Source organism: Equus caballus, chromosome 18, assembly GCF_041296265.1.
Source record: "Equus caballus isolate H_3958 breed thoroughbred chromosome 18, TB-T2T, whole genome shotgun sequence".
In the NCBI taxonomy this organism is placed as follows: Eukaryota; Metazoa; Chordata; class Mammalia; order Perissodactyla; family Equidae; genus Equus; species Equus caballus.
The window spans coordinates 10408192-10433650 of record NC_091701.1 but is presented as its reverse complement, the minus strand read 5'-3'; the positions used below and the strand labels follow the sequence as shown (position 1 = coordinate 10433650).

The following is a 25459-nucleotide window of genomic DNA, read 5'->3' as shown; positions in this document are numbered from 1 at the left end:
GAAGTGGTCAGGGCTGTGAGTCTGCAGCCGGCCGTGGGGAGACGGGAGGCCGATTTCTGCGCTCCTAGAGATGGACTCAGCGTTAGGAGTGAGGCCGATGTGGGAGCCGCAGCCTCCGCGTCTCTGAGTCTCAGAGATTGTGGGCGCTGGGGCTCTTCACTGTGGGGAGAGGTTGTCCCCCTTTCACAATAAATGCTTCCCCCAGAGGCTCTTTTGAAGGACAGAACTTTCCTGCTGTTTGGTAGGTAGTTTGAAATGTAAAGCAAGTCATTCTGACATCTGCCTCTTGGCTCAGCTTTGCTCCCCGTCTGCCTAGCAGGCCCGTGGAATACTGGGGAGCCCCTGACATTCTCTGGAGGTCCTCGCTGGGCATTCCTCCCAACCTGGGGCACCTGTGCCTCTCCCTTGCCCCAGCTCCTGGTACCTCCCAGCCTGTCCTCATGTCCCCTGCTCAGAGGCTGCCCGTGGCCGGTTCTGCGTTAGCATCAGCTGGGGTGGGGCAGCTCCATGGGTTTTTTTCTTAGTCTCTGCTAGTTTGGGATTAAGAGTCTGTGTCCTCTTTGAAAGGGATTTCAGGCACCTGTGGTCGGGTAGAGACTACCTCCGGGGTCTTTCCTGGGCTTCCTTGAAATGGGTGCATGTGGGCCCCGTCATGGTCAGGAGACTCGAGCCCAGATCCAGGCTGCCACAAGCTCACTCTGCGTTCTGGGGAGGGCGAGTCGACTGCTCCCTGTTTCCCTGCTGTGAGATGAGAATACAAACGCCCTCCTTTGAGGGCCACTGCAGGGGGGCGTGATGCTGGGAGCCTCTGCAGGGCCTTTAGCATCCTCAGCACTCTCCTGGGTGTGAAGCCAGGCGCGCTGTGTCCCCCTGGGAGGAAGGGACAGTATGAGAGAGATCTGAAGGGCCAAGCCAGGGCCTTGTCAGGTTTTCTCTTGCCTCCAGGCAGGAGCAGACCCCGGACACCCTATAAATAAAAATGCCCTCACCCCTGAGTCTGTGGGGCCACACTGCTCCCCCCAGAGCAAACCAAACCACATAAGCAAAAGTCCCTGCCCTCCTTTCTCCTGTTCTGGCCATGTCAGTTGACCCAGGATGTGACGGGACACGTTAGAGAGGCGGGAGGGTCCCCAGGACGGCTGTGTGACAGGAAGAGCGATGGCTGGGAGCCGAATTGAGGAAGGGGGCTGAGACCGCTGGCGAGCGGGGGTGTGTGTACATGTGTGTGTGTGTGTCCACACCTGTACGAGCCCAGCGTATTTTCACAGACCTCAGGGGGCTAATAGCGACATTTCCTCGGGGCCAGGTGTCTGGATGTGGCTCACGTGGGTGTGCTCTGCCCCCCGCAGGAGCAGCTGGCTGACCTCAAGGACGACCTGGACAGGGATGACTGTAAGCAGGAGGCCGAGGTGGTCGTCTACGAGACGAGCTGTCACTGGGAAGACTGCAGCAGGGAGTACGACACGCAGGAGCAGCTGGTGCATGTAAGCGTCGAGCCCCGGCCACCTGCCCACCGTGGATAGAGCCAGGCCACACAGGGCCTTGCGCCTTCCAAGCCCTATGTCGGAGAGAAGGGGCTGGAGGATGAGGCTCCAGGAGGTGCTGGGGCCACATCTTTTACACGTGGAAGGCATGATTATGTATCTGTGCACTGCTTGTTTCTAAAAGGGGGGTTACCAATACGAGAGATTGAAAGAAAATTAAGTAAATGAGAAAACTAGGGGGAAAGGAACAAGAAAATCAAGCCAAGAGTCAAGTTTGTATGAAAAACCAAGGGCCCTGAGCTATGGTTCACATATAAATCTTTTTTTCTGAGCTTCCTAGCAACCAATGCAAAGAGGGAAATAAGATGAGTTAAACCAGCCAGCATCCAAAGATAATATCAAACCCGAACCTGAAAGAAGTTTCTCCCAATAGGAAAGAGTTGGTCATTTCCTCTTGGAGACCATTCACAGAGACCCAGTATACACAGGTGCCAAAAGGTGTTTACACCTGTATCAAAGAGGGGGCTCCTGGGTACTGACAGATCAGGAGACCAGAGAAGACCACAGAGCTAGGTGTGGTCTTCAGGGTATGCCTCTTGGTCCACCCTCTAAACCCTTATACAGCATCATCCATTAGGGTGGCAGTCGGGGGCTAATTTGTGCAGTGGGGGGAGCAGGGGCTCAGCACGGGAGGCTCCTGGCTTCCAACTTGGCTCCCCCACAGCTTGCCGAGTGGTTCTGAGCTAGTGACTTAAAACCTCCGTGAGCCTCAGTTTCCTCCCCTGTGCCGGGAGGTGAGGCCTACCCTGCAGCGGGTGGAGACTGAGGATGATCCCACACGTCAATACTTAGATGGCAGCATTCCGTCCGTGGGAGCTCCCTCCTGCCTCCTCCTCCCTGTTCCCCCCGCAGCCCTGAGCAGCTCTCTTCTCCATCTAGAAAAGCACCCCGTCCCAACACATACTTGGTGAATGAGTATATGTAAAGATGAAGCCCCACTTAACTAGCAGCTCACTTGCTGGGTAGAGTAGTAGAGGAGATACACAGACACGCACACACACACACACTCACACACAGTTCACACCCAGAAGCCATCCAGAAGGAGTTGCTGCTCCCCAGCTCTGTGAACTCAGCATTTAGAACACCGCCCCCTCCCTCTGCTTCCTCCATTCTTGTGACTTGCTCTCAAATACTGTAGGTTTCTCTTGTGTTTGTGTTTTTCTCCCCAAATTCTCAGCAGAAGACCAGAATTTCCCAGCAAACCCATAACAGCTGACATAGGACCTGTGAAGCAGGGTCTTATCTAATCCCTTCTGGAACTTGAACATAATTTTTCAACCTGTGCCACCTGTTTGGGGGAACAAGTCTGAGATGGAGAAGGGCCCGCTGGAGCTGTGAGTCGTAGGACGGATGGGATCAGACTAAAGGAGGAGAAAGGGCACAGCCTCTGAGGCCGGGAGAGGGCCCAGGCAAAGGGGGGAGACGAGGAGGTGAAAAGGTGAAAGATGAGCTCAGTGATGAGTGGGTCGGCCCCAAAGAGCAGGGAGGAAATTCCCCAAGGAAAGGCAGAGGGGTCCAGACCTGGGGAGGAGGGCTTCAGCTGCAGGCTCCCACCTGTGCCCAGGACTGTCCCTGTGGCCATGGGTGGTCACCTCCACCTGGCCCTGGAAAGAGTGGGCTCCTGTGAGAGAGGGGAGCCTCCCCTCTGCCCAGCTCTGTCTTTCTCTCTGCTCCCTGAGAAGATGGATGGTGGCAGCACACGGGCGAATGGGAGCCCCCAGTCGATTATTAACAATTTGTTGCTAAGTAAACCAGTGAGACAAAAATGAAAGGCATTGTCAGGGTGCATTTCTTTCATTTGAAAGACTTTAAAAATGGAGAGTGAGGCTAATATGATAAGATTTCCCTGGAAGTTCAAAGCGCTGTAGATGTTACTTGCTCCAGCGTTGGCATTTGTATGCATGACAGTTGGGCCTGATACTCGGGGCGTGAGGCCGCGGCTTCCTGTCCTACAGGGTGCGGGCTGCCAGTGCCCCAATGCCCAGCTCGTGGACAGCAGTGTAGGTTGCAAAGATCTACAGGGGCACTGCCTGGGAGAAAGACCCACAAACCACAAACGCCAGCCGTGCATGGAATTTTCTTATACATAGGAACACACAAAAACAAGAGTCAAAGGAAACAGATGAAATGAATTGCAATAATATATTGTATTTAACCCAATATATCTAAAATATTATCATTTTGACATGTAATCATATAAAACAAAATTGTTGAGATACGTTACATCCCTTTTTTTCACTCTCAGTCTTTGAAATAGGTGTGTAGTTCACACTTACAGCCCATCCCAGTTGGGAGCAGCCACATTTCAAGGGTTCAAGAGACTCAAGTGGCGAGTGGCTGCTGCATTGGACTGTGGGGGTCCGGAGGTTGTGGGAGGGGTGGGTGGGAGGAAGTGATGGCTGGGAGAGGGAACTGAGAACAGAGAGAAGACGGAATGAGGCTGGAGCAGGGAGAGAGCGGGGCCTCCAAGACCTGAGTGTTCCACCCTCCCCAGCTCCCTGCGGGGAAGCAAGCCCAGCCTGACCCCCAATTCAGGCAGGACAGGGAAGCGACCTTGATGGGCTCAAGGAGGCTCCTGGTGGCCTTTAGAGAGAAGCCCCAGTGGGAGCGGAAGCAGGAGGAGCAGTATACTTATTCACGCTACCACGTGAGTGACTAATACCACCTGTTCCCATTCTCCAGATAAATAAGCAGCCCAAAGGATTATGGGTCACAAAGGTGCTGAGGCCCCACACACATAGTAGCACATCCCAAGCGCAGAGGCAGTAATATCCCTGCTCCAGTGAGGACTGCAGCCTTCACTTAAATCATCAAAGCAAGTGACTGACATCCAGAATGGCCGCCCAGGGCAGCTTGCTCTGTCACGGGTGATGGAAAGCCTCGGTGGCCCACTGCTCCACATCACAGGAGAAACTACCCCGGGGGCACACGGGTGATGGTCCCGGGGCAGAGGCCAGAAGGTGTGGGTGCAGGACTGCGGAAATCAAGAAAAGTGAGCCCACCCTCCTGGCCCAGGGCGGTGCTGGCGGGGTGGGTCTGAGGACCGCTCCTCCAGGGAAGCCCTCTCGCTGTGCGCTGCCCAGCTTTGCCCGAGACGCCCGCCGCCCTGAGAAGGCCGTGCTGCAGGCTCGGGTGCACTGTCTCTGGCTGTCCTGCCTGACTCTCCTGGGCCGTTTGTCCCGGGGCAGCGTCACACTGTGCCCAGAGCCCAGTGTCAGGGTCAGAATCTAGCTCTACCCACACTCATCGCCCGGGTCCTGGGTGGGAAACTTAACAATTTTGGCCTTTGTGAAAAGGAGACAAAGCCATCATCCCATGGGTTACTGTCAAACATAGAGATGAGGATGCATTTATGTTCCCATTGTAATAAAATTTTATTTAAGAATCTCTAGAACAATGGAGGCAAGCTCAGGAGAGGCTTCTCATGTACCCACTGTGTGCACGTCTGCCTCGCTGCAGTTAATTAGTGCCTACTGTTTGCAGCCCGGGAGCATCGTCGTAACCACTAATTCCCCATAGACCAGAGCCTGGAGCCCGGCCTGGCATGAGCAGGATGCCCTTGACCATCGTTGATGGTCCCTTTGATGACTAACTGGAAAATGCAGCCGAGACAAGTCACACGCAGTACATCTTCATTTAATGGCAGCTAAGGCTAACTCATGAGGTGTGGCCTGGCATGTCGGTGGTGGTCTTGTTGGGTGGGTGGTGTGCACATAGTAGGTGGGGGTGTGCACATAGTAGGTGGGGGTGGTCTGTGGAGTGGGTGGTCTGCACATCCTAGGTGGGACCTGGGTGTTGGGTGGCTGGGCTCACCCCGCTCCATGGCTTGTTCCCGACAGCACATCAACAACGAACACATCCACGGGGAGAAGAAGGAGTTCGTGTGCCGCTGGCAGGCCTGCACGCGGGAGCAGAAGCCCTTCAAGGCGCAGTACATGCTGGTGGTGCACATGCGCCGGCACACGGGCGAGAAGCCCCACAAGTGCACGGTGAGTGGCGCCCGGGCACAGTCCTTCCTCACTGCAGCGTCTGTGCCTCCCTGAGGGCCTTCTGCCTGTCTCGGGTCCTTGAGACCCCTCACTGCCTGCTGCCCCAGACCTTTGATTTACTCTTTCTCAGGGGGCGTGCATCTTGTAACTGCGGTGGGGGTGTGTGCCGGTGTCCCTGTGGTTGTGTCTGCGTGACCGTGGGCCCCGAGGCACAGCTATACCCCCACAGCTCACTTGGCTGGATAACCCCGAGCTCGGAAGCACTCTATGGTCTGTGTCCTCTACAGAGAGGACAGATTCATAGTGCTTCACAGCGTGAGCAATGATGGGTTAAAAATCACGTTGGTTAAGCTAAAAAAAAAGTGAACACAAAGATGAGACCTTCTGGAAAGTCTGCCTTATGGAGGCCACAGGATTTGTGAGTGTAATTGGTGAGCCTTTAGCACAGAGAATTGCTCCCTCTTCAAGGGGCTGTGGTCCAGTGATGCAGTGGTGGGGCCGCAGCTGAAGCGTCTGGGAACGCCTCTTTGTGACTTACCATCCTTCATAGATTCCAAGACATATATTTTGTTCTCATTTTAATATCTCTGAAATCAAGCTGCCTTAAAATCGGTGGTGTCCAGGATTCAATGAAATATGCTAACTTTCATTATTTTTTTAATTGAGATAAAATTCACATACCATCAAGTTGCCCTTTTTAAAAAATGCACAGTTCAGTGATTTTTAGTATGTCCACAAAGTCGTGCAGCCATCACCACTAGCTAATTCAGGAACACCTTCCTCACCCCAAAAAGAAACCCTGTGTTTGTTAGCAGTCCCCTCCCGTTCTCCCCTCTCCCCAGCCCCTGACAACCACTGGTCTGCTTCCTCTCTCTAGGAATTTGCTTGTTCTGGTCAGTTCATGAAAATGGAATCTACAATGTGCCCGGCTTTGTTCACTTAGCATGTTTTCAAGATTCATGCATGTTGTAGCACATATCAGCACTTCCTTTCTTTTTATGGCTAAATGATACTCCATTGTATGGCCAGCACATGGGGCTTTTATCCATCATCAGTTGACAGATATTTGCATTGTCTTCACTTTTTGGCTATTATGAATAATGCTGCTGTGAACATTCAGGTACATCCTGTGTGGACATGTGTCTTCAATTCTCTTATGTATATACCTAGGAGTGGAATTGCTGGGTCATATGGCAACTCTCTATTTAACTTTTGAGGACCTGCCAGACTGTTTTCCCAAAAGTCAGCACATTCTGCATTCCCCCCAGCAAGGTGTGAGGGTTCCAGTTTCTCCACATCCTCACCAACACGTGTTACTATCTTTCGACTATAGTCATCCTAGTGGGTGTGAAGTGGCGTCTCATTATGGTTTTGACTAGCATTTCCCTAATGACTGATGATGCTGAGCATCTTTTCATGTGCTTATTGGCCATTTGTAATCTTTGGAGAACTGTCTGCTCAAATCTTTTGCCCATTTTTTGAGTTATTAGTTATTTTATTGTTGAATTTTAATAGTTTTACTAGACCCTTATCAAATATATGGTTTGCAAATGTTTTCTCCTATTCTGTGGGTTGTCTTTTCATTTTCTTGATGGTTTCCTTTGAAGCACAAAAGTTTTTAATTTTGGTGAAGTCCAATTTTTTAATTGCTTGTACTTGTGGTGTCCTATGTAAGAAACCATTGCCTAATCCAAGGTCACAAAGATTTACCCCTATGTTTTCTTCAGAGACTTGTTTGTTTGTTTTTTTTTTTTGAGGAAGATTAGCCCTGAGCTAACATCTGCCGCCAATCCTCCTCTTTTTGCTGAGGAAGATTGGCCCTGAGCTAATATCCATGCCCATCTTCCTCTACTTTATATGTGGGACGCCTACCACAGCATAGCGTGCCAAGCAGTGCCATGTCTGCACCTGGGATCCGGACCGGTGAACCCCAGGCCGCCGAAGCAGAATGTGTGTACCTAACTGCTGCGCCACTGGGCCAGCCCCTCTTCAGAGAGTTTTTTATAGTTTGCAAATACATAGTTCTATTTATGTAAATATAAAATACGTATATAATTTTATAGGGTAGCTCCTGCATTTAGGTCTTTGATCTATTTTGAGTTCATTTTCATCTATGGTGTGAGGTAAGGGCCAACTTCATTCTTTTGCCTGTGGTTATGTAGTTCTCTCAATCCCCTTGTTGAAGAAACTGCTCTTTCTCCCACCAAATCGTCTTGGCCTCTTTATCCAAAATCAGTTGACCCTTCATGTACAAGTTTAATTCTGAACTCTCAGTTCTGTTCCATTGATCTCTACGTCTGCCCTCATGGGAGTACCACACACAGTCTTGATTATTGTGGTTTTGTAGTAAGTTTTGAAATTGGCAAGTGTCAGGCCTCCAAATTTGTCCTTCAAGATTGTTTTGGCTCCCTTGGTCCTTTGCAGCAAGTTCTGAACATAGCCCTCCGAGCGAGTGGTAGCAACCCTAGCTCTCTGATATGGGCTGTACATGGTGGAAACAGATAAAGGCATTTGGATCCAAGTGCGCTCAGTCAGATCGTTCAGGAATAGAGGGGAGGATGTGACGAGTGAGCCAGCTCCTGCTGGGTCTCCATAGCCTCCTGAGGGCCATTTTCACAGATAGTGGGTGCACCTGCAGTATCTTTGGAAGAGGTGCAGCTTCCTGCAATGACCCTTCCTTCCTTCTACCCTCCCTGCCTCTCTCTCTTGCTCCCTCCTTTCTTCCTTCCTTCTTTCCCAAAAATGTTTCTTGAGTGCTGAAAATGTTTCTTTTTCTCAGGCACTAAATGATAGAAACACAGAAATGAACGAGGCTTAGAAGGTACCTGCTCTCATGGAGCGTATATCCTAGTGGGAAGGCCAGATGACAACATGGTTAAGCTCATCACCAATTGTGTTAGGGAGTATAAATGAAAAAGGGTGGAGTGTTATGATTAAGAATATCAGAGAAATGCTCTCAGAACAGATGACCTAAAAGACTGAGAGAGGGAGCCAGGTCAGGGCCGGGGTGGGGACAGGGGCGAGGTTCCAGCCAGAGAGGACTGTGTGTGCAAAGGTCCCTTGCCGGGAAGAACTGAGTGGAGTCAAAAGACTGAAAGGAGACCAGCATGGCCAGAGCGAGGGTGAGGGTGGCCAGCTCACTCAAGGACGTGGAGGTCTCTCGATTTTCCTCTCAGCCCATGTTAATACACAGGAAAGTTCTAATCAGGGTGTGGCATTGGGAAACAGTTAAAGATAATATTTTCTAAGAGTTTTTAATGATATGGGAAGATTCTCACAATGTGCTGTTAACTTTAACAAGCAGAATACATACCTAAATAATTGCTATCTTCGCAATTTGGGTTTAAAAAATCGTGTGGGGGTGAAATGCAAAGCCACCAGGAGGAGACCTGCCTGGATGTCAGCAGTGGCTGTCCGTGGGCAGCCAATGGTTTTCATTTCCTTCTTTGTACTTTTCAGTCCTTTCCAAGTTTTCTAGAATTGCCATATGTCAGTTTTATAATCAGAAAGGAAGGTAAATGTCAATGTTAAAATACAGACTCCTGTGCGCACCGTTGGGGTGGAGTGGAGGAGGGGTCTGGGGAGGAGGCAGGCTCCCTGCGTTGGATCCAGGAGCCCTCACTGACCGAACCCACCTCTCCCCAGTTCGAGGGCTGCTCGAAGGCCTACTCTCGCCTGGAGAACCTGAAGACACACCTGCGGTCCCACACTGGGGAAAAGCCGTATGTGTGTGAGCACGAGGGTTGCAACAAGGCCTTCTCCAATGCCTCAGACCGTGCCAAGCACCAGAACCGCACCCACTCCAATGAGGTACCTCGGCTGGGGGTGCACCAGGCTTGTGCAGGGGCCCTGCTGACACGTGCATGAATGCATCACCCCATGGCTTCTCGACATCTGTAGGCCATTCGGTAGCCAGGTGCCAGGTCCCACTCCCCGCCCCCCCCACAACGACTGGCTGTCTGAGCTCAGCACACATCAGCAGGCCCCTGCCCCTGTGGCCTGGGCAGCTGGCAATGACATGCTCTAGCCACCAGTGCTACCTGGGCCTGGCGTAGCTGTCAGCCCCCCCGCTGATGGGGCACAGAGCAGCCTTTGTCTCCCCAGGGAGCCAGAACCCCCAGCAGGGCTGAGAGAGCCCAGGGAGGGAAGTCGGGCGGGAGCCTGTGCTGTCTGCTGTCCTGGTCCCAACCCAGCCACTCAATTGCTGTCAGTCAGGTAGGCTCAGGAAAGAAGGTTTCTAAAAGCTTACATTTTAGACCCAAAGGGACTTGCTCCAAGGCTTATAAGAAATTAGAGGATTTCCCAAATGTATATGCAGCCCATAGTCTCTACAGACAAGAGCTAGCCTTGGAGAGGTGTATGTATGTGTATTAGCAATTATGTGTATGCACGTGTGTGGGTGTGTATCAGTATGTGTATGTATGTGGGTGTGCATGTACATGTGGATATATCATGTGGGTGTGTGCATGCATATTTGTGTGTGTGTATATGAGTGTGCCTGTACATGTGTATCTGCACATGTGTATCTGTGTATATACTGAGTGTGTGTCAGTGGAAGTGTGTGTATGCATGTGAGTGTGCACGTAGCTGTGTGAGCATGTGTGTATACATGTGTGTGCATGTATGTATGTGGGTTTCAGGGTGTGTGTCTGTATGTGGATGTGAGTGTGTGTGTGTTTCAGCTCAGGACTGAGGTTCAGAAAGCCTGGGTTTTCTGGGTGACTTTGAGCCCGTATCTTTGCCTCTCTGAACCTGTCTTCGGCAGAGAGTCCTAGCGCTGTCTCACAGGTTTAAAGAGATCATACACTTGCTTCTGATATAAAAATCCCAGCGCCCTCGTTACAGGGGAGGCAGCACAGTGACCACACCAGACTCTGTCCCTCATCCCTCCACAGTGTCTGATCCATGTCCCCAGCTTGTGGCGGGAGTTCCTGGACCACATGCTTACCTTCAGGGGAAGGTGGCAGGCAGGCGGGGCAGGGCTGGGCTCCTGCAGGCCTCGGGGTGGGGAGCGGCTCCATCCAGAGGGCACTGGCTGCAAATAGGTCGAGCACCTCCCCGCTGTGCCGGCCAGGCTCTACCAGAGCGTCGGGCATGGCTGCAAGAGAATGGGCAGTGCCCCCTTCAGAGGCTGTCTTCGTATCCCGTCCATGATGCAGGCCTGCTTCTCTTCCCAGAAACCCTACATTTGCAAGATCCCAGGCTGCACCAAGCGATACACGGACCCCAGCTCTCTCCGGAAGCATGTGAAAACGGTCCACGGCCCAGATGCCCATGTCACCAAGAAGCAACGCAATGACGTGCACCTCCGCGCCCCCCTGCTCAAGGAGAATGGGGACACTGAGGCCAGCGCTGAGCCTGGTGGCCAGGGCTCTGAGGAGAGTGCCGAGGCCAGCAGCACCAGCCAGGCTGTGGAGGACTGCCTGCACGTCAAAGCCATCAAGACGGAGAGCTCCGGGGTAAGCAGAGCTGGGCAGCAGAGGCCCCATCCATGCCCTCCGGCTCCCAGGAGGCCAAGCCCAGCTGGCACGAGGGCCCTCGGGGGCCCAGAGCCCCAACTACAGCTGTGGGCTGCGCCCCGGGCTCCCCCCTCTAAGCACATGATAATGTCCCTCCTCTCCAGCTCAACTTTCCTCCTTTCACCCCCTTGAGCTTCACACAGAACCTGTCTTGTGCCAGGTCCCATTCTGCTGGGCAGGCTGTGGGCGATGGGAATGCCCGCCTCACCATGTGGTCAGTCTGCAAGGGGGCGGGGGTGGTCCCTGGCATCTGCCTTTCCAACTAGCAGCCGAGTGCCGCAGCCGGCCCCTCCCTCTGTCCTGTCTCTGCGTCCTCGCCCCTCTGGCCTCCACTCCTTTTGTTCTAACCACCTGTTCTTTGTCTCCGCCTCTTTCTCCCGACTGTACCTCCCCTAAGGATAGACGGTACTGAGGTGAGCGGAGAAGCCGGGGCGGTGAGGGCGGGCTGGCCTGTGCAAGGGTGGGCTGGGCTGCCTGGGCGGACACTGACCTGTCAGGCCAGGCCCCTCCTGGGCCCGGGCAGGTCGGTTTGGATAGGTAGACGGCAGGCACTGTAGGTGGGAGCATCGGAGCAGGTAAAGGCTGGCAGCAGGAGCCAAGCCGGCAGGTGCAGGAGTGAGCGGTGGGGTCCGAGCCTGCAGGAGGGACAGGGCTGTGGAGGTGCGAGTTCAGGCTGCAGAGGAGAGCAGGACCGACCTACAGGGGGCCTTGAGCGCCAAGAGGGGGAATGTGGGTGGTGCCACGGGCAGGAGGGAGCACTGCAGCTTCCCCAGGAGAGGTCCTGAATTTGGGGCTTTCAGCCTAGGAATGAGCCCAGGGGTGCCACGTCTGCTCCACCCAATGAGGTGAGCCTCATTTGGGCTCAAACCCCAGGTCACAGTGAAGGTAGCCCAGGTTCTGTGGAGCCCTGCTCTGTACACATGCACCACGGGCTCTCTGCGCGACTCCACCCCGACCCAGAGGGAGGGCTGGTTTGGGGTCATCATTCAGCAGTTCTGCCCTCCTGGGTCATCCTTTCCCTTCCAACAGCCTGTCTCTGGTCTGTTGAGAAGACCCCACATTCGCAGCCTCTCAGCGTTCCCTGCTTCGTCGTGCAGCACATCGCTCTTTTGGGAATGCTTAATTCTCCCATTCATGTCAACTTCATGCGGCTGTGGCAGCCTCCACGGGGCACAGCTTCAGAGTGTCCACATACGCAAAGCTCAACAGGCAGAGCTCTGGCCAGACCCCCACTGGGGGAGCTTAGGAGCACCGGGGATGAGGGCTGACAGTCACTGGGTGCCTTTTGTGTGCCAGATGCTTTCCATCTCTCCACTAACCCTGTCCCAGAGGCAGTTCAGGGAAGCCAAGCTTCAAAGAAGCGATGCTTCGAAAGCACCTCCTCGTGGCAGCTTCCTTCCTGCCCCTGGGTGTGCAAGGATGCGGTGTGTGTGCAGGCATGGGTGTAGGGCCAGGTGGGTTCTTGCACCCTCTGAGGCTGTGCCTTCTCACCACGCCCCCTGCAGCTGTGTCAGTCCAGCCCCGGGGCCCAGTCGTCCTGCAGCAGCGAGCCCTCTCCCCTGGGCAGTGCCCCCAACAATGACAGTGGCGTGGAGATGCCGGGGACAGGGCCTGGGAGCCTGGGAGACCTGACAGCTCTGGATGACACGCCCCCAGGGGCCGACGCCTCAGCCCTGGCCACTCCCTCCGCGGGTGGCCTGCAGCTGCGCAAACATATGGCCGCCATGCACCGGTTCGAGCAGCTCAAGAAGGAGAAGCTCAAGTCACTCAAGGACTCCTGCTCATGGGCCGGGCCGGCTCCACATGCCCGGAACACCAAGCTGCCTCCCCTCCCGGGAAGTGGTGAGTTGAGGCCTTGGGCATGTGGGCAGGGGTGAGAGAGAGCCTGGGGCAGCGCCCACCAGGTTCACCTCCAACGAGCACAGTACGTCTCCCTGGATCCCCACAGTAGGACAGATCTCACCAGCCATTGCACAGATAAGGAAATCAAGGCTCGGACGCAAAAGTGCCACCTCAGACCAGTGAGAGCTGAGACTTAGCGCAGGCCTGAGTGGCCCCAAAGCCCATGCTCTTTCAACTACACCATGCTGCGTCCCCATCAGCTGATCTCGCTCACATCATCCTCTTCCTTGGCAGTCATTCAGTCACGTATCAGGCACCTGCCGTGGGCACTGTGGCAAAGGTCCTGGGCAGGACAGCAATATAATCCTGGCCCCTGTGGTTAGAGGAGCCGACAGTAGGAGGCCACCAGAGACACACTCAACCACAGAACAAGAGCTCAGGGTAGAGCTGTGCAGAGGAAGGAGAAAGCACATCAGCTGGGGAAGAGCAGGGAGGACTTCATGGAGGCGGCGGCCCTGTGCTCAGCCTCAGGAGGTGTTGGCCAGGCTTTGAGATGGAAAACGTCTTCAGGAGCATTTCCTGAGTGCTGACTCTGTGCTGGGTACCAGGCACATCTGGGCACTCAGCCATTAGGCTGCCCTCTAGGACCCAACGGCCTGTTGCGGTGGACGCTGAGATGCACCACCCAGCTCTCTCTTGAAGGGAGGGTTTGCTGCCCCAGCTGTTGAGGGAACTGCTGGCCAGTGGCCTTCAACTCTCAGCCTCATACAGAGATGGCCTGGGTTGCAGACAGCTGCCTCACCCAAGGTCACCCCTCCCGGGGTGGCCCCCATCCCATGCTGATCCCCACAGGGTGTGAGGCCATTCAAGGCCCAGAGCCCCCTGTGAGATCAGCGGAGGCTGTCGTCAGGCGTGGGTGGGAGCTCACTTCCCCTGGCTGGGCTGCCGCTCTTCCTCCCTTCCTTGAGTGTGGACCTCAGGGGTCCCTATGAGCAGCCTGCTCATAAACTCAGCTCCAGGGAGCCCGACTGGCAACACCCATCCACGGATGGTGAGGGTGCAGGGAGGCTGTGCCCAGGGCCCTTGCTGGGCACCCGGGCCCTCCTCTCAGTAACCCAGCCCTATGGAGAGGTACGTTTTACCTAGAGCTGGAGAAACTGAGGACCCAATGTCATGAGAATTCAGGGCCAGCCGGGCAGTGGTAGAGGTAAGGTGGGGGTCAGGCCTCCTGACTTCCACTTGCCCACCCTTAGCAATAAGGTCCATCCTTTGTTCACTCGCTATTCTTTCCTTCCTTCCCTCCTTTTTTCATTCAGAAATCAGTGGTTGAGTGCGTGCTGTGTGCCAGGCCCCGGCCGAGGGCTCTTAGGGTCAAAGCAGGCAGTGCATCGCACCCTGTCTCCCGCGCTGACCCCTCTCCTTCCCCGCAGGCTCCATCCTGGAAAACTTTGGCGGCAGCGGCGGGCCGGCGGGGCTGCTGCCCAACCCGCGGCTGTCAGAGCTGTCTGCGAGCGAGGTGACTATGCTGAGCCACCTGCAGGAGCGCCGCGACAGCTCCACCAGCACCGTCAGCTCGGCCTACACGGTGAGCCGCCGCTCCTCCGGCATCTCCCCCTATTTCTCCAGCCGCCGCTCCAGTGAGGCCTCGCCCCTGGGCGCCGGCCGCGCCCACCACGCCAGCTCGGCCGACTCCTACGACCCCATCTCCACCGACGCGTCGCGGCGCTCGAGCGAGGCCAGCCAGTGTAGCGGCGGCGGCGCGGGGCTGCTGCAACTCACGCCGGCGCAGCAGTACAGCCTGAGAGCCAAGTACGCGGCGGCCACCGGCGGGCCGCCCCCAACGCCGCTGCCCGGCCTCGAGCACGCAAGCCTGCGGACCCGCCTGGCGCTGCTGGACGCTCCCGAGCGCACGCTCCCGGCCCCCGGGCCGCGCCTGCTGGGACCGCGGCGGGGCAGCGACGGGCCGGCATACGGCCCCGCGGGACCCGCGCCCACCTTCCCGCACGAGGCCCCGTGCGGGAGCGCACGGCGGGCCAGCGACCCGGGGCGGCGGCCCGAGGCACTGGCGCCCCCGCGGGTGCAGCGCTTCCACAGCGCACACAGCGTGCACCCGGGCCCACCGCCCTGCGCCGAGCGCCGCGGCCTCCGCCTGCAGGGCCACGCGGGCGCCGACAGCAGCCTGGCCTGCGGCGCCTACTCGCCCCGGCCGCCCAGCATCAGCGAGAACGTGGTGCTAGAGGCCATGGCGGCGGGGGCCGACGGCGCAGGGCCAGAGGCCAGCCTCGTGCTGCCCGAGGACGACCTGGTGCTGCCCGACGACGTGGTACAGTACATCAAGGCTCGTGCCGGCGGCACCCTGGAGGAGAGCACCCAGCAAGTCTATGCCCCACAAAGCACCTGCTTCTCCGAGAACCCCAAACTGCCCAGCCCCGGGCTGCATGGCCAGCGCAGGATGGTGGCTGCCGACTCTAACGTGGGCCCCTCAGCGCCCGTGCTGGGAGGCTGCCAGCTGGGCTATGGGGCCCCCTCCAGCCTGAACAAAAACAGCATGCCGGTGCAGTGGAACGAGGTGAGCTCCGGCACCATGGACACCCTGGCCAGCCAGGTGAAGCCGCCCCCCTTTCCACAGGGCAACCTGGCGGTGGTGCAGCAGAAGCCAGCCTTCAGCCAGTATCCAGGCTTCAGTCCACAAAGCCTGCAGCTGAGCCCTGGGGGCCTGGACAGCACGCAGCCACACCTTCAGCCCTGCAGTGCAGCTCCCCCTACCACCAGGGTAAATTATATGCAGCAACTGAGGCAGCCAGGGACAGGTGGCCCGTGTCCCAGCATGACCACCACTGTGAGCCCCCACACCAGCTACAGCCAAACCCACCCGCAGCTGAGCCCCAGTACCATGGGTGGGGCCCTGGACCAGTTCCCCTCATCCTGCAGCAACATGGCAGCCAAGCCAGGCCACCTGGGGCTTCCCCAGCAGATGGAAGTTGCTCCCGACCCCACTATGATGGGCAACAGCCGCAGGGAACTTGGGGTCCCCAATTCCACTCTGGCTGGGATGCCACTGCCTCACCTAGCCCAGAGCTACCCACAGCAGAGCCATCACCTGGCATCCGCCATCAGCCAGGAGGGCTGCAGCCAGGGCCCCAACCTTCTGCCTTCCCACCAGCCTGGCTTCATGGAGCCCCAGCAGGGCACGATGGGGCTGGCTGCATCAAGCTTTGGCCTAGTGCAACCGCGACCACCCCCTGAGCCCAACCCTGCTGGCCGCCACCGTGGGGTGCGTGCTGGGCAGCAGCTGGCCTATGCCCGGGCCACTGGCCACGCCATGGCTGCCATATCGGCCAACCAGGAGATGGCAGAGTCTGTGCCCAAAGGAGTTATGGGCACCATGGTGTCCTTGCCTCCTCAGCCGCCCCCACAGGACACGGGCAGGGCCCAGGACCACAGCATGCTGTACTATTATGGCCAGATCCACATGTATGAACAGAATGGAGGCCTGGAGAACCACGTAGGCTGCCCGGCCATGAGGCCCCAGCCGCCTCAGCCACAGGCCTGCCCGGAGAGCGTCCCGCCCCAGTCCTTGCCCTCACCAGGGGTCAACCAAGTGTCCAGCACCGTGGACTCCCAGCTACTGGAGGCCCCCCAGATTGATTTTGATGCCATCATGGATGATGGCGATCACTCAAGCTTGCTCTCGGGTGCCCTGAGCCCGAGCCTCCTCCACAGCCTCTCCCAGAGCTCCTCCCGTCTCACCACCCCCCGGAATTCCCTGACTCTGCCCTCCATCCCCACGGGCATCAGCAACATGGCGGTCGGGGACATGAGCTCCATGCTCACCAGCCTGGCCGAGGAGAGCAAGTTCCTGAACATGATGACCTAGGGCCCCAGCCTCTGGTGCTGAGCGGACCCGGAGGAACCATCCCTTCCCCGAGCACAGGGCTTTTGTTCATTTCGTCTTTTTCCAAAAAAGTATTAAATAGGTCTGAGGGGGTTTGCCAATGGCTGGTTCAGACCACAAATGCTTTAAGGGTGGGTTTATGTGCATCCTGTCTGGTCTTCCTTTGGATTATTTTTCGGGGAACACTGAAAGAAATCTCGACAGGAAAAGCAAGGCAGGAATGAAAACTTCATTTACACAGTGCTTCCCAGCCTTGGTGTTTATAGGACCACTCTGTTCTGGCTGCTTTGCCTCTGTCATTTGGCTAATGAGGGATTACATTGGCCAAGGGCTTTACAAGTACACAAGGAAAGAGGGTAGAGGAACCACATTTGGGTTTGAATCTGAAAGCCATACTGGATATTCTCATCTGGGAAGAGGAGCTTCTCATTCCAGTACCTGCAAGGACAAGAAATCCCTGGCCCACCAGAACTCTTCACTGAAGCTTAATTCTTGAGGCCTCGAACGTCTCTTGCCACAGAGGAAAAAGAGATTTTATGTGGATGGTTCAGAAGCACATCCTGATTCCAAGGTTGGTAGAGCTGGCATCTCTACTCTGCAAAGCTGAGTTTGCAACTGGCAAACTGTCCAAGTGTATGTGGATGAGTAAAGTATGGAACTATTGCCAGAAAAAGGAAAGAAAAAATTGTAATACTCGGGGCCAGCCCAGAACTGCCCTGGCCTCTCCAGACCGTGTTTACTGTGTCCGTGCATGTAGAATGTAGCCCTTCCCGAAAACACTTACTTCTAAATACCTCGGGGCTGCTGGAGCTGCTGCGGGTTAGGGATGGACCGAGATGAGCCAGAGCGTGGGATGGGGACTCAGGAAAGAGAGTGCACCCGGGGCCCCGCCTGAGGCCACCCTGAGGTCTCCCAGTAGGAGGAGGAAGTCGCCTGTTTACCCAGTCCTGTTTCTCCACTGCACTATCCACCTACCGTGGAAAGCCCCAGGGCTCAACGGCAGCCTCTGCTCGGGCTCCTCCGGGCCTTGCTGTCCTCTCACCGGCAGCCCAGTGGTCTGTGCCAGGCCACAACGTGCAGTCGTGGTATCGTCTGCACACCATTCCTCGGCCCTCCTGTGCATTTCATGGAGAACGATGACATGCATGGTGTTGTGGGTGGGAGTGGGAGGGTGAGGGGGTCGATTCTTGGGACTCTGTGGGACCAGCACTGAATTTTCCTGTTCAGCGTGACCAAGCCCCACCTGGAAATGGCATTTGGAACTAGCATCAGAAGGCATCGTTCCTGAACATGCTGTTGGGTGAATTGATGCATCTTCCCCACCACACACGCATACACACACACCTTTCCGTGCCGAATTTGGGGCAGCCTCACCGAAACCAACTGCACCACTATGAGCTTGATTCTGACTATGACCCTGGCTTCAACCAGGTCAGGGCCCACGCCTCCCCTGGGCCCTCTGCCTCTCAGAACGTCAAACTCATTGTTATGGTCCAAAGACGAGGCCAACTCCAGTAACAGCCCTGGGCCCCTCCAGGGGTCCCGGCTCTGCAGGGCGCTCATTCATCCCTGACCTAGGATGTCTATGGCCGTTCCCAGCCTGTATATAGTCTGTACAGAAGACATCAGCCCTGAAAATACTATGGGTGAACCATCCAGCCAAATTTATATTCCAGACATTTTTAGCTTTTTCTACATGCTATGAATTGAGATGACATGCTCAACTTGTAAATAAGTCTTTTTGTACATTAAAAAAGTAATTTTTTCATAATTTATTTGGTCTGTCTACTTCTTCCTTGACAGCAGTTAATGAGAACCTGAGCAGTAAATTTGGTGCATTTGAACAGAAATTAGGCTGTATTTTTTCTCAACCGTGTCAAAATTGACTGTCCCGCCTTCACCAAGAAATGTTTAATGCTGAGGCATTTACTGGCTGTTTGTTGTCTCTCTGGGCTGGGGGCGGGCACAGTTTGACGTTCACAGTGAATGTCCGGCTGTTCTTTGCTGAGCTGGTCTGAGCATCTCATTGATTTGCTGAGAACGATGCATACCAAATCCAGGCGGCGGCCCAAGCATTCCTTGTGCCGAGTCCGCCTGGACAGGCAATCTGGTGAGCACATCTGAGTCGGGATGGGGTTGGGAGAAGACGGGCAGACCCCTGTGCTCTAATGCAGGCAAAAGGAGAGAGTCAGCGCCAGCAGGTGGAGCCCCAGAATACCCAGCAGCCGGCCTTGGGCAGACGGCCCGTGGGGAGCAGCCTTGAGCAGGGGCTCAGCCCTAGGAGGCAGCCCTGGCAGCTGCTTGGGGGGGCTCGGGTCTAGTGGGCCAGCAGTTGGCCACTGGCAGAGATTGGGCCCCTGCAGTCAACCTCAGGGGGGCATGTGAATAGGGCATGAGGCCTGGGACAAATTCTGGAACTGAGACAGGAAAACAGCCGAGCGGGGGGGTGGGGGGAGGGGGCGGGGGCGGGGGAGCAGGGTGGGGGGGGGTGGTGTGTGCCAGGGGGGTGGTGTGTGCCAGGACTGAGTTGGAGGGCATAGAAGTCACCTTCTCTAGGGCCAGGCATGCTCAACATCTGAAATCCCAGCCTGGGGCCCTCTCTCCTCTCCATGCGAAAGACCTTGACACCCACCTCCAAAGCCACATGGAGGACATTCAAACTCAAAGCTAATTGTCACTGAAAGGGTGTTCTGGAGCCACCTTACTCCTTTCAGACCTTAAGACACAGGGCATTGCAATCCAGGGTGCATCCTTGATTTCATCTTTACTCTGAGGCTGTGTTTCCCTGGCACAGCCCCGGGTTTGGTCTTTGTGCCCCAGGCCAAATCTTAATTTGAAGATCTTTTAGTGGTTGGAGGGACTGGAAATGAGAAATCATTTCATTTTCTGGATCCTGCATGTAAACCGGTTGGTTCCTTCCTGAACTCCTCTCTTCCTTGTGGTACCTTATCATTTACAGCGCAAGGAAGCCCGTGTTTACAATATTCTGCCTGGAAACTGGCCTGCCCAATTCCACAGATTCTTAGGTACATCTTCTCCCTCCTGAACTACCATAGGCAATAATTTTACCAAGTATTTCTTCACCACATAGCACGGGTCACCTTTTCTCTTGCCCTGTTTCAACCTCTTGTAAATCTCCTCAGTGCCCAGTTCCAAACCTATGCTACATGTGTTAGGCCTTTATTAGGGCAGCCTCCCATCCCAGGTACCATTTTCTGAATAAGTTAACTATAGCCCAATAATACCATCTAATAACAACCGCAAGAGCCCAGAAGCATACAACAATTAACATTTATTTAGCTCAGGAGTCTACGAGTCAGCTGAGGGGGGGCCTGCCGGGCTGGGGATGCTGAGGCAGCTCAGTTCTTCTCTGCGCCTCCTCCCTTGGGACCAGAGCATTGCTTGGACATCTAAGGGTGATGGTGCAAGTACAGAAGGCCAAGCAAAAACACAGGAGGCCTCTTAAGGCCTAGGCTTGGAAGAGGAAGCAAGTCACGTGACTGAGCCCCAGCTCAACGGCAGAGAGAAGTACACTGCTCCTATGCAATTATAAGATATAATTCTATCTGAACGTAATCCAGCCAACCACATCCTATAACCCAGCTTTGATCATAATAAGACTGACATTGTAGCCTCTGTCTCCTAAGTCTGTATCCTAGTTGGTTCTAAACCCAAAAGGGGAAGACAGCAGGGTCACTAGTTGGTACCCCATAACCAGTGATGTGCCAAAGCCCGCTCCTGAGCCTATTACGTGCATCTCTTCCCAGCTCTCCATTCAGAGACTTCACTTTGATAACTCGACATCTCCCCTTTTGGGGGATTTACATCATGGAAGTCAGCAAATACTACAAATAGGGCTTCTCCCTTCTCACCTGCAGAGAGCTGGTTGCTAAGCATTTGCCAGTATTCCTAATAACATACTAAAATACTGTCAGTTGCCAATAGCCTGATATGCCCAGAGGTCTTTTCCGAGTTTATATGTCTGCAAAACCCATTTTGTGGAGACCTTGTGAGTCCAGAGTGCCCTGGGCTTGGCTACCTCATCATCTAATTTAGTGGCTTTCAAACTTTAAAAGCCATGCAATCTTTTGTTCGCACGAAATTGGCTCTATAAGCCAATTTTAAGGACACAATTAAAAGTGGAGCTCATCTGGCTGCATTTGGGAGCAGGAGACCCAGAGCCACACACATTCCACATTCCACTCCCCGATCCCCCCTGTAGCTGCCCAGAAGCAGCACAGACAGGCGTCTCCAGCATGGAGTCTGAAAACCAGGTATCTTGCTCAACACCAAAAGAATTGAGGCCCAGAAAAGTTGTGAGCAAGTTTTGAAAGAACTAGAGCCTCTCTTCCTGGAATCCCAGAAGTCAGCGGGCTCCCAGCACGCTGAAAAACACAGGCACAGCCCGTCTTCCTGTTCAACCCTTTCCTTCTCTCCGCCCCGGGAGGCTGAGTTCTTGGAGGGCAGGAGCTATGCCTGATCTACCTGGTCTCTGTGTCTAGCACGTGGGATCCATCGCAGTTTTCATTAGTTCTGCTCAGTCTTTTCCAAATATAGTGGTTCTAGAAGGCTTCCTGGAGGAGGGGGAGCTGAACAAAACCGTGAGAGACGGGCAGAAATTGGATCTTGTAAGTGACCCTTTCAGAATGTGTCTGAATGTGAGGCCACGTCCAAAGGTGTCTGTCTACAAAGAACTCTGAGCACAGATGAAGCTGCAGGAGCTTTGAGGCTGCCCCTAGAGGTAGTGGGTTTGGTTTGGTTTGGTTTTTACTAGATGGAAAGAGAGAGAGAAGGGAGGAGGAAGAGGAAGGCTGTGATCTGACAGGCTGGGGGCTGAGCAGACACCAAGGGCCTTGGGGCAGAGCATCATGGTAGAACCAATAGCTGCCTTGTCACTGGGAGCTACAGGTCTCGGAGGGGCCCTTCCAAAATACACTCCCCTGGCCCGCCTTGGGTCCCAGAAACTTAGCAGTAAAGAGTGTTTCCTTTGGGGACAAGCTTTGAAGGCTGCTGAAAAAGATGCTAGTGGTATCCAGGACTTTCCAACTTGATGAATGCATGAATGAGCCCATGGTAACATTGTAAGCCAGCATCAATTTTTTCCTGAAACACCTGGAACTTCCTGCCACTTGATGGGCGTGGAAGGCCCACCTATGTGGTTGCACACTGGCTTTCTTCCGCGCAGGGGACCCTCATTTGCTAATTCAATTCCAGAAACATTCTCTGAACTCAGAGGTCTTCTGAAGTTCCCTGAAAGGTGATCGGTCTTCGACTTCTTCTTAATCTCCCTTTCCTTCCTCTTCCCCGCCTCCCCCCTCCCCCTCCCTTGCCCCTCCTTCTTCCCCTCCTCCTCTCTCCCTCTCCTCTCTCTCTCTCAGTGCACATGACAAAGAACAAGTGGGTGAGCCCAGCATGTGACTGAGACACCACAGCACAGACTGATGTGTGCAATAATGTCATGCACAGGAAGGAGTGGTCAGCTTATAGCAGGGGACAGGGAGGGGACATGTAAAATCAGCATAGCTCAAATAGGAAGTAAGACTTGATTCAGATTTTGAAGACGATAGGAGGTTGTCTGAGAGGATTGGAGATTTCTCACCAGAAACCGTGGAGGCCAGAAGTAAGTGAAATGTTTTTAAAATACTGAAAGAAAGAAACCTGTCGACCCAGAGCTCCGGATCCATGAAAACATCTTTTAGAGATGAAGGTAAAATAGACACTCTCAGGTGAAGGAAAATGAAAAGAATTCATTGCCAGCAGGTCTGCTCTACAGGCAGAAAGGAAATGACCCCAGAAGAAGATTGAGGGCATCAGGCAGGAGGAGGAGCTGCAGAAATGGTGAGTTTGTGGGTAAATAGAGTCGACCATTCTTCCTCGAGTTCACTAAGAGATGTGTAACAGTTGAACGCAGAAAGTATGACGTTGTCTGATGGGGCTTTTGATGTACAGAGATGTCAGAAGGCAGAAGTGCCCTGAAGGAGGGGATGGGTAAGGGGCCTGCAAGGGGTGAGACCACAGCATCCTCTTAAAGTGGTAAAGTGTGGAGTCTGAGTAGACTGAGAAAGTCCAGCAGGACACGGTCGCCCCGAGTGCAGTCAGTAAACAGACTATACCGAGGATGCACGCAAAGATATCGTCGAGAGGCTGAAATGGAACACCACAAAGAATGTTCAAATGGCCCAAAGAAAGGCAGGAAAGGGAAAACAGAAACAAAAGAACAGAGAATGCAGTGATAGAACTAAGTCCAAACATATCGATAATTACATAAAATGAAAGTGATCTAAAAGCACCAGTTGAAAGACAGGGAATAAAGCTGGAGCACTCACCCTACTTGATTTTAAGACTTATCATAAAGCTGCCATATCAAGATGGCGTGGTGGTGGTGACAGCAGAGGCACGGATCAATGGAACAGAACAGAGCAGGGGTTGGTCTATTTTTGTGTGACCCATGAGCTAAGAATAGTTTTCACATTTTTAAAGAGTTTTAAAAAGGAGGGGAGAGAGGCTGACCCTGTGGCATAGTGGTTAAGTCCGGCTCACTCTGCTTCAGTGGCCTGGGTTCACAGGTTCGGATCCTGGGCACAGACCTACACTACTAGTCAAGCCATGTTGTGGTGGCAAACCACCTACAAAGTAAGGAAGATTGGCACAGATGTTAGTTTAGGGCGAATCTTCATCACCAAACAAACAAAAAAAAGAGGAAGATTGGCAACAGATGTTAGCTCAGAGCAAATCTTCCTCACCCAAGGAAAAAAAAAAGGGATGTGAGACAGAGACTATCTGGTCATAAATCCTAAAATATTTACTCTTTTGCCCTTCACTGAAAATATTTGACAATCCCTGGAATAGAAAGTTCAGAAATAGACCCACATAAACATGACCAACTAATTTTTTTTTTTTTTTTTTTTTGGTGAGGAAGATTCACCCTGTGCCAACATCTGTTGTCAATCTTCCTCTTTTTGTATGTGAGCCAACACAACAGCATGGCTACTGACAGACAAGTGGTGTAGGTCTGCACCCAGGAACCAAACCTGGGCCACCGAAGTGGAGGCCACTGAACTCAACCACTAGGCCACTGTGGTTGGCCCATGACCAACTGATTTTAGACAAAGATGCAAAGGCAATTCCATGAGGAAAGGGTAGTTTTGTCACCAACGATGCTGGAACAACTGGATGTCAATAGGCAACAATGAACTTCCACTAAATGTTTTACAAAAATTACCTCAAAATGGATCATAGATCTAATATAAAATATAAAACCACAAAACTTTTAGATGAAGACATAGAAAATCATTGTGACCTGAGCTTAGGCAAAACGTTCTTATGCATGACCTCAAAAACATGACCCACAAAAAGAAAAAACTGAGAAAGTGGACTTCATCAAAATGAAAAATGTGTTCTCTCTGACAGACGCTATTAAGAGAATGAAAAGACAAGCCACAGACCGGGAGAAAATTTTTTTCATTGCGTATCCAACAAAGGACTTGTATCCAGAACATACAAAGCACTCTCAAAACTCAATAGCAAGAAAACAAACTGTCCAATTTAAAAATGGGCAAAAGACTTGAACAGATGCTTCGCTAAAGGATGGATGGGTGCATAAGCGTATGAAAAGATATTCAACATCATTAGCCATTAGGGCAATACAAATTCATACACAACTAAATATGACCACACAACTATTAGAATGGCCAAAATTTGAAAATACCAAGTGCTGACAAAAGCCTGGTGTAAATGGAACTCATGCACTGCTGGTGGGAATGCAAAATGGTACAGCCTCTCTGAAAATAGAGTTACCATATGACCCGGTGGTCTCTCTGTGGGGTATTTACCCTAGAGAAATGAAAATTTATGTTCACCCAAAACCCTATACTCGTATATTTACAGAAGCTCCATTCATACTCATCAAGAACTGGAAACACCCCAAATATCCATAAGCAAATGAATGGATAACCAGATTGTGGTACATCCGTGCAATGGAATTACTCAGCAGTAAGAAGGTAAGAACCACTGATCCATGCAACGACCCCAGCGAATCTCAAGGACATTGTGCTGAGTCTCCAAAGGTTACGTACTGAGCGAGTCCTTTTATATGCACCCTTGAAAGAGCGAAGCTGTCATGATAGAGAACAGACTGGTGGTTGTCAGGCACTGGGGTGAGGGAACAGTATCATGAAGAGGAAGCATAGGGAGGGGGTTTTTGGAATGAGGAGCTCATTTGATTGTGGTGTGATCACACAGGGATATACAGGTGTTAAAATTCATGAAACTATATACCGGAAAGAAAAGGAGGGAAGGAGAGAGAGAGATTGAGAAAGAGAGAAAGAAAGAGAAGAAGGGAGTGAGGGAGGGAGGAAGGGAGGGAGGAAGGAGGGAAAGAAAGAAGGAAGGGAGTGAGGGAGGAAGAAAGGGAGGAAGGAAGAAAGGGAGGAAGGAAGAAAGGGAGGAAGGGAGGGAGGAAGGAAGGGAGGGAGGAAGGAAGGAAGAAAGGTAGTAAGGAAGGAAGGTTGGTTCATTCTTGAAAAAGCTGGGGACTATTACTTTACATTCCATTCCCAGGTTAGAGATGAAGGGGCTGGTTACACTGAAGCGAGAGGCCAGCTAGGAGGCTATGGTCTTGGAAATGGAATAGGGAAAGTGGGACAGACCCAGGGAGGGAACGGGGTGTAA

The 25459-nt window shown here is 53.5% G+C and overlaps 1 protein-coding gene across 5 annotated transcripts in view; it reads left to right on the top strand.

Moving 5' to 3' along the window:
• The window catches only part of GLI2 (GLI family zinc finger 2), a 251033-nt gene extending 232473 nt beyond the window's left edge, over nt 1-18560 (top strand). For all 5 annotated transcript variants that reach the window (XM_023622733.2, XM_070241767.1, XM_070241769.1 and 2 more), the window contains 6 exons: nt 1350-1484; nt 5384-5533; nt 9179-9343; nt 10711-10992; nt 12558-12894; nt 14325-18560. In XM_023622733.2, coding sequence (XP_023478501.2) covers nt 1350-1484; nt 5384-5533; nt 9179-9343; nt 10711-10992; nt 12558-12894; nt 14325-16771 — 3516 coding nt within the window. In that variant the 3' untranslated portion in view covers nt 16772-18560. The remainder of the gene's footprint in view (nt 1-1349; nt 1485-5383; nt 5534-9178; nt 9344-10710; nt 10993-12557; nt 12895-14324) is intronic.
• The last annotated feature ends 6899 nt before the right edge of the window (nt 18561-25459 follow it).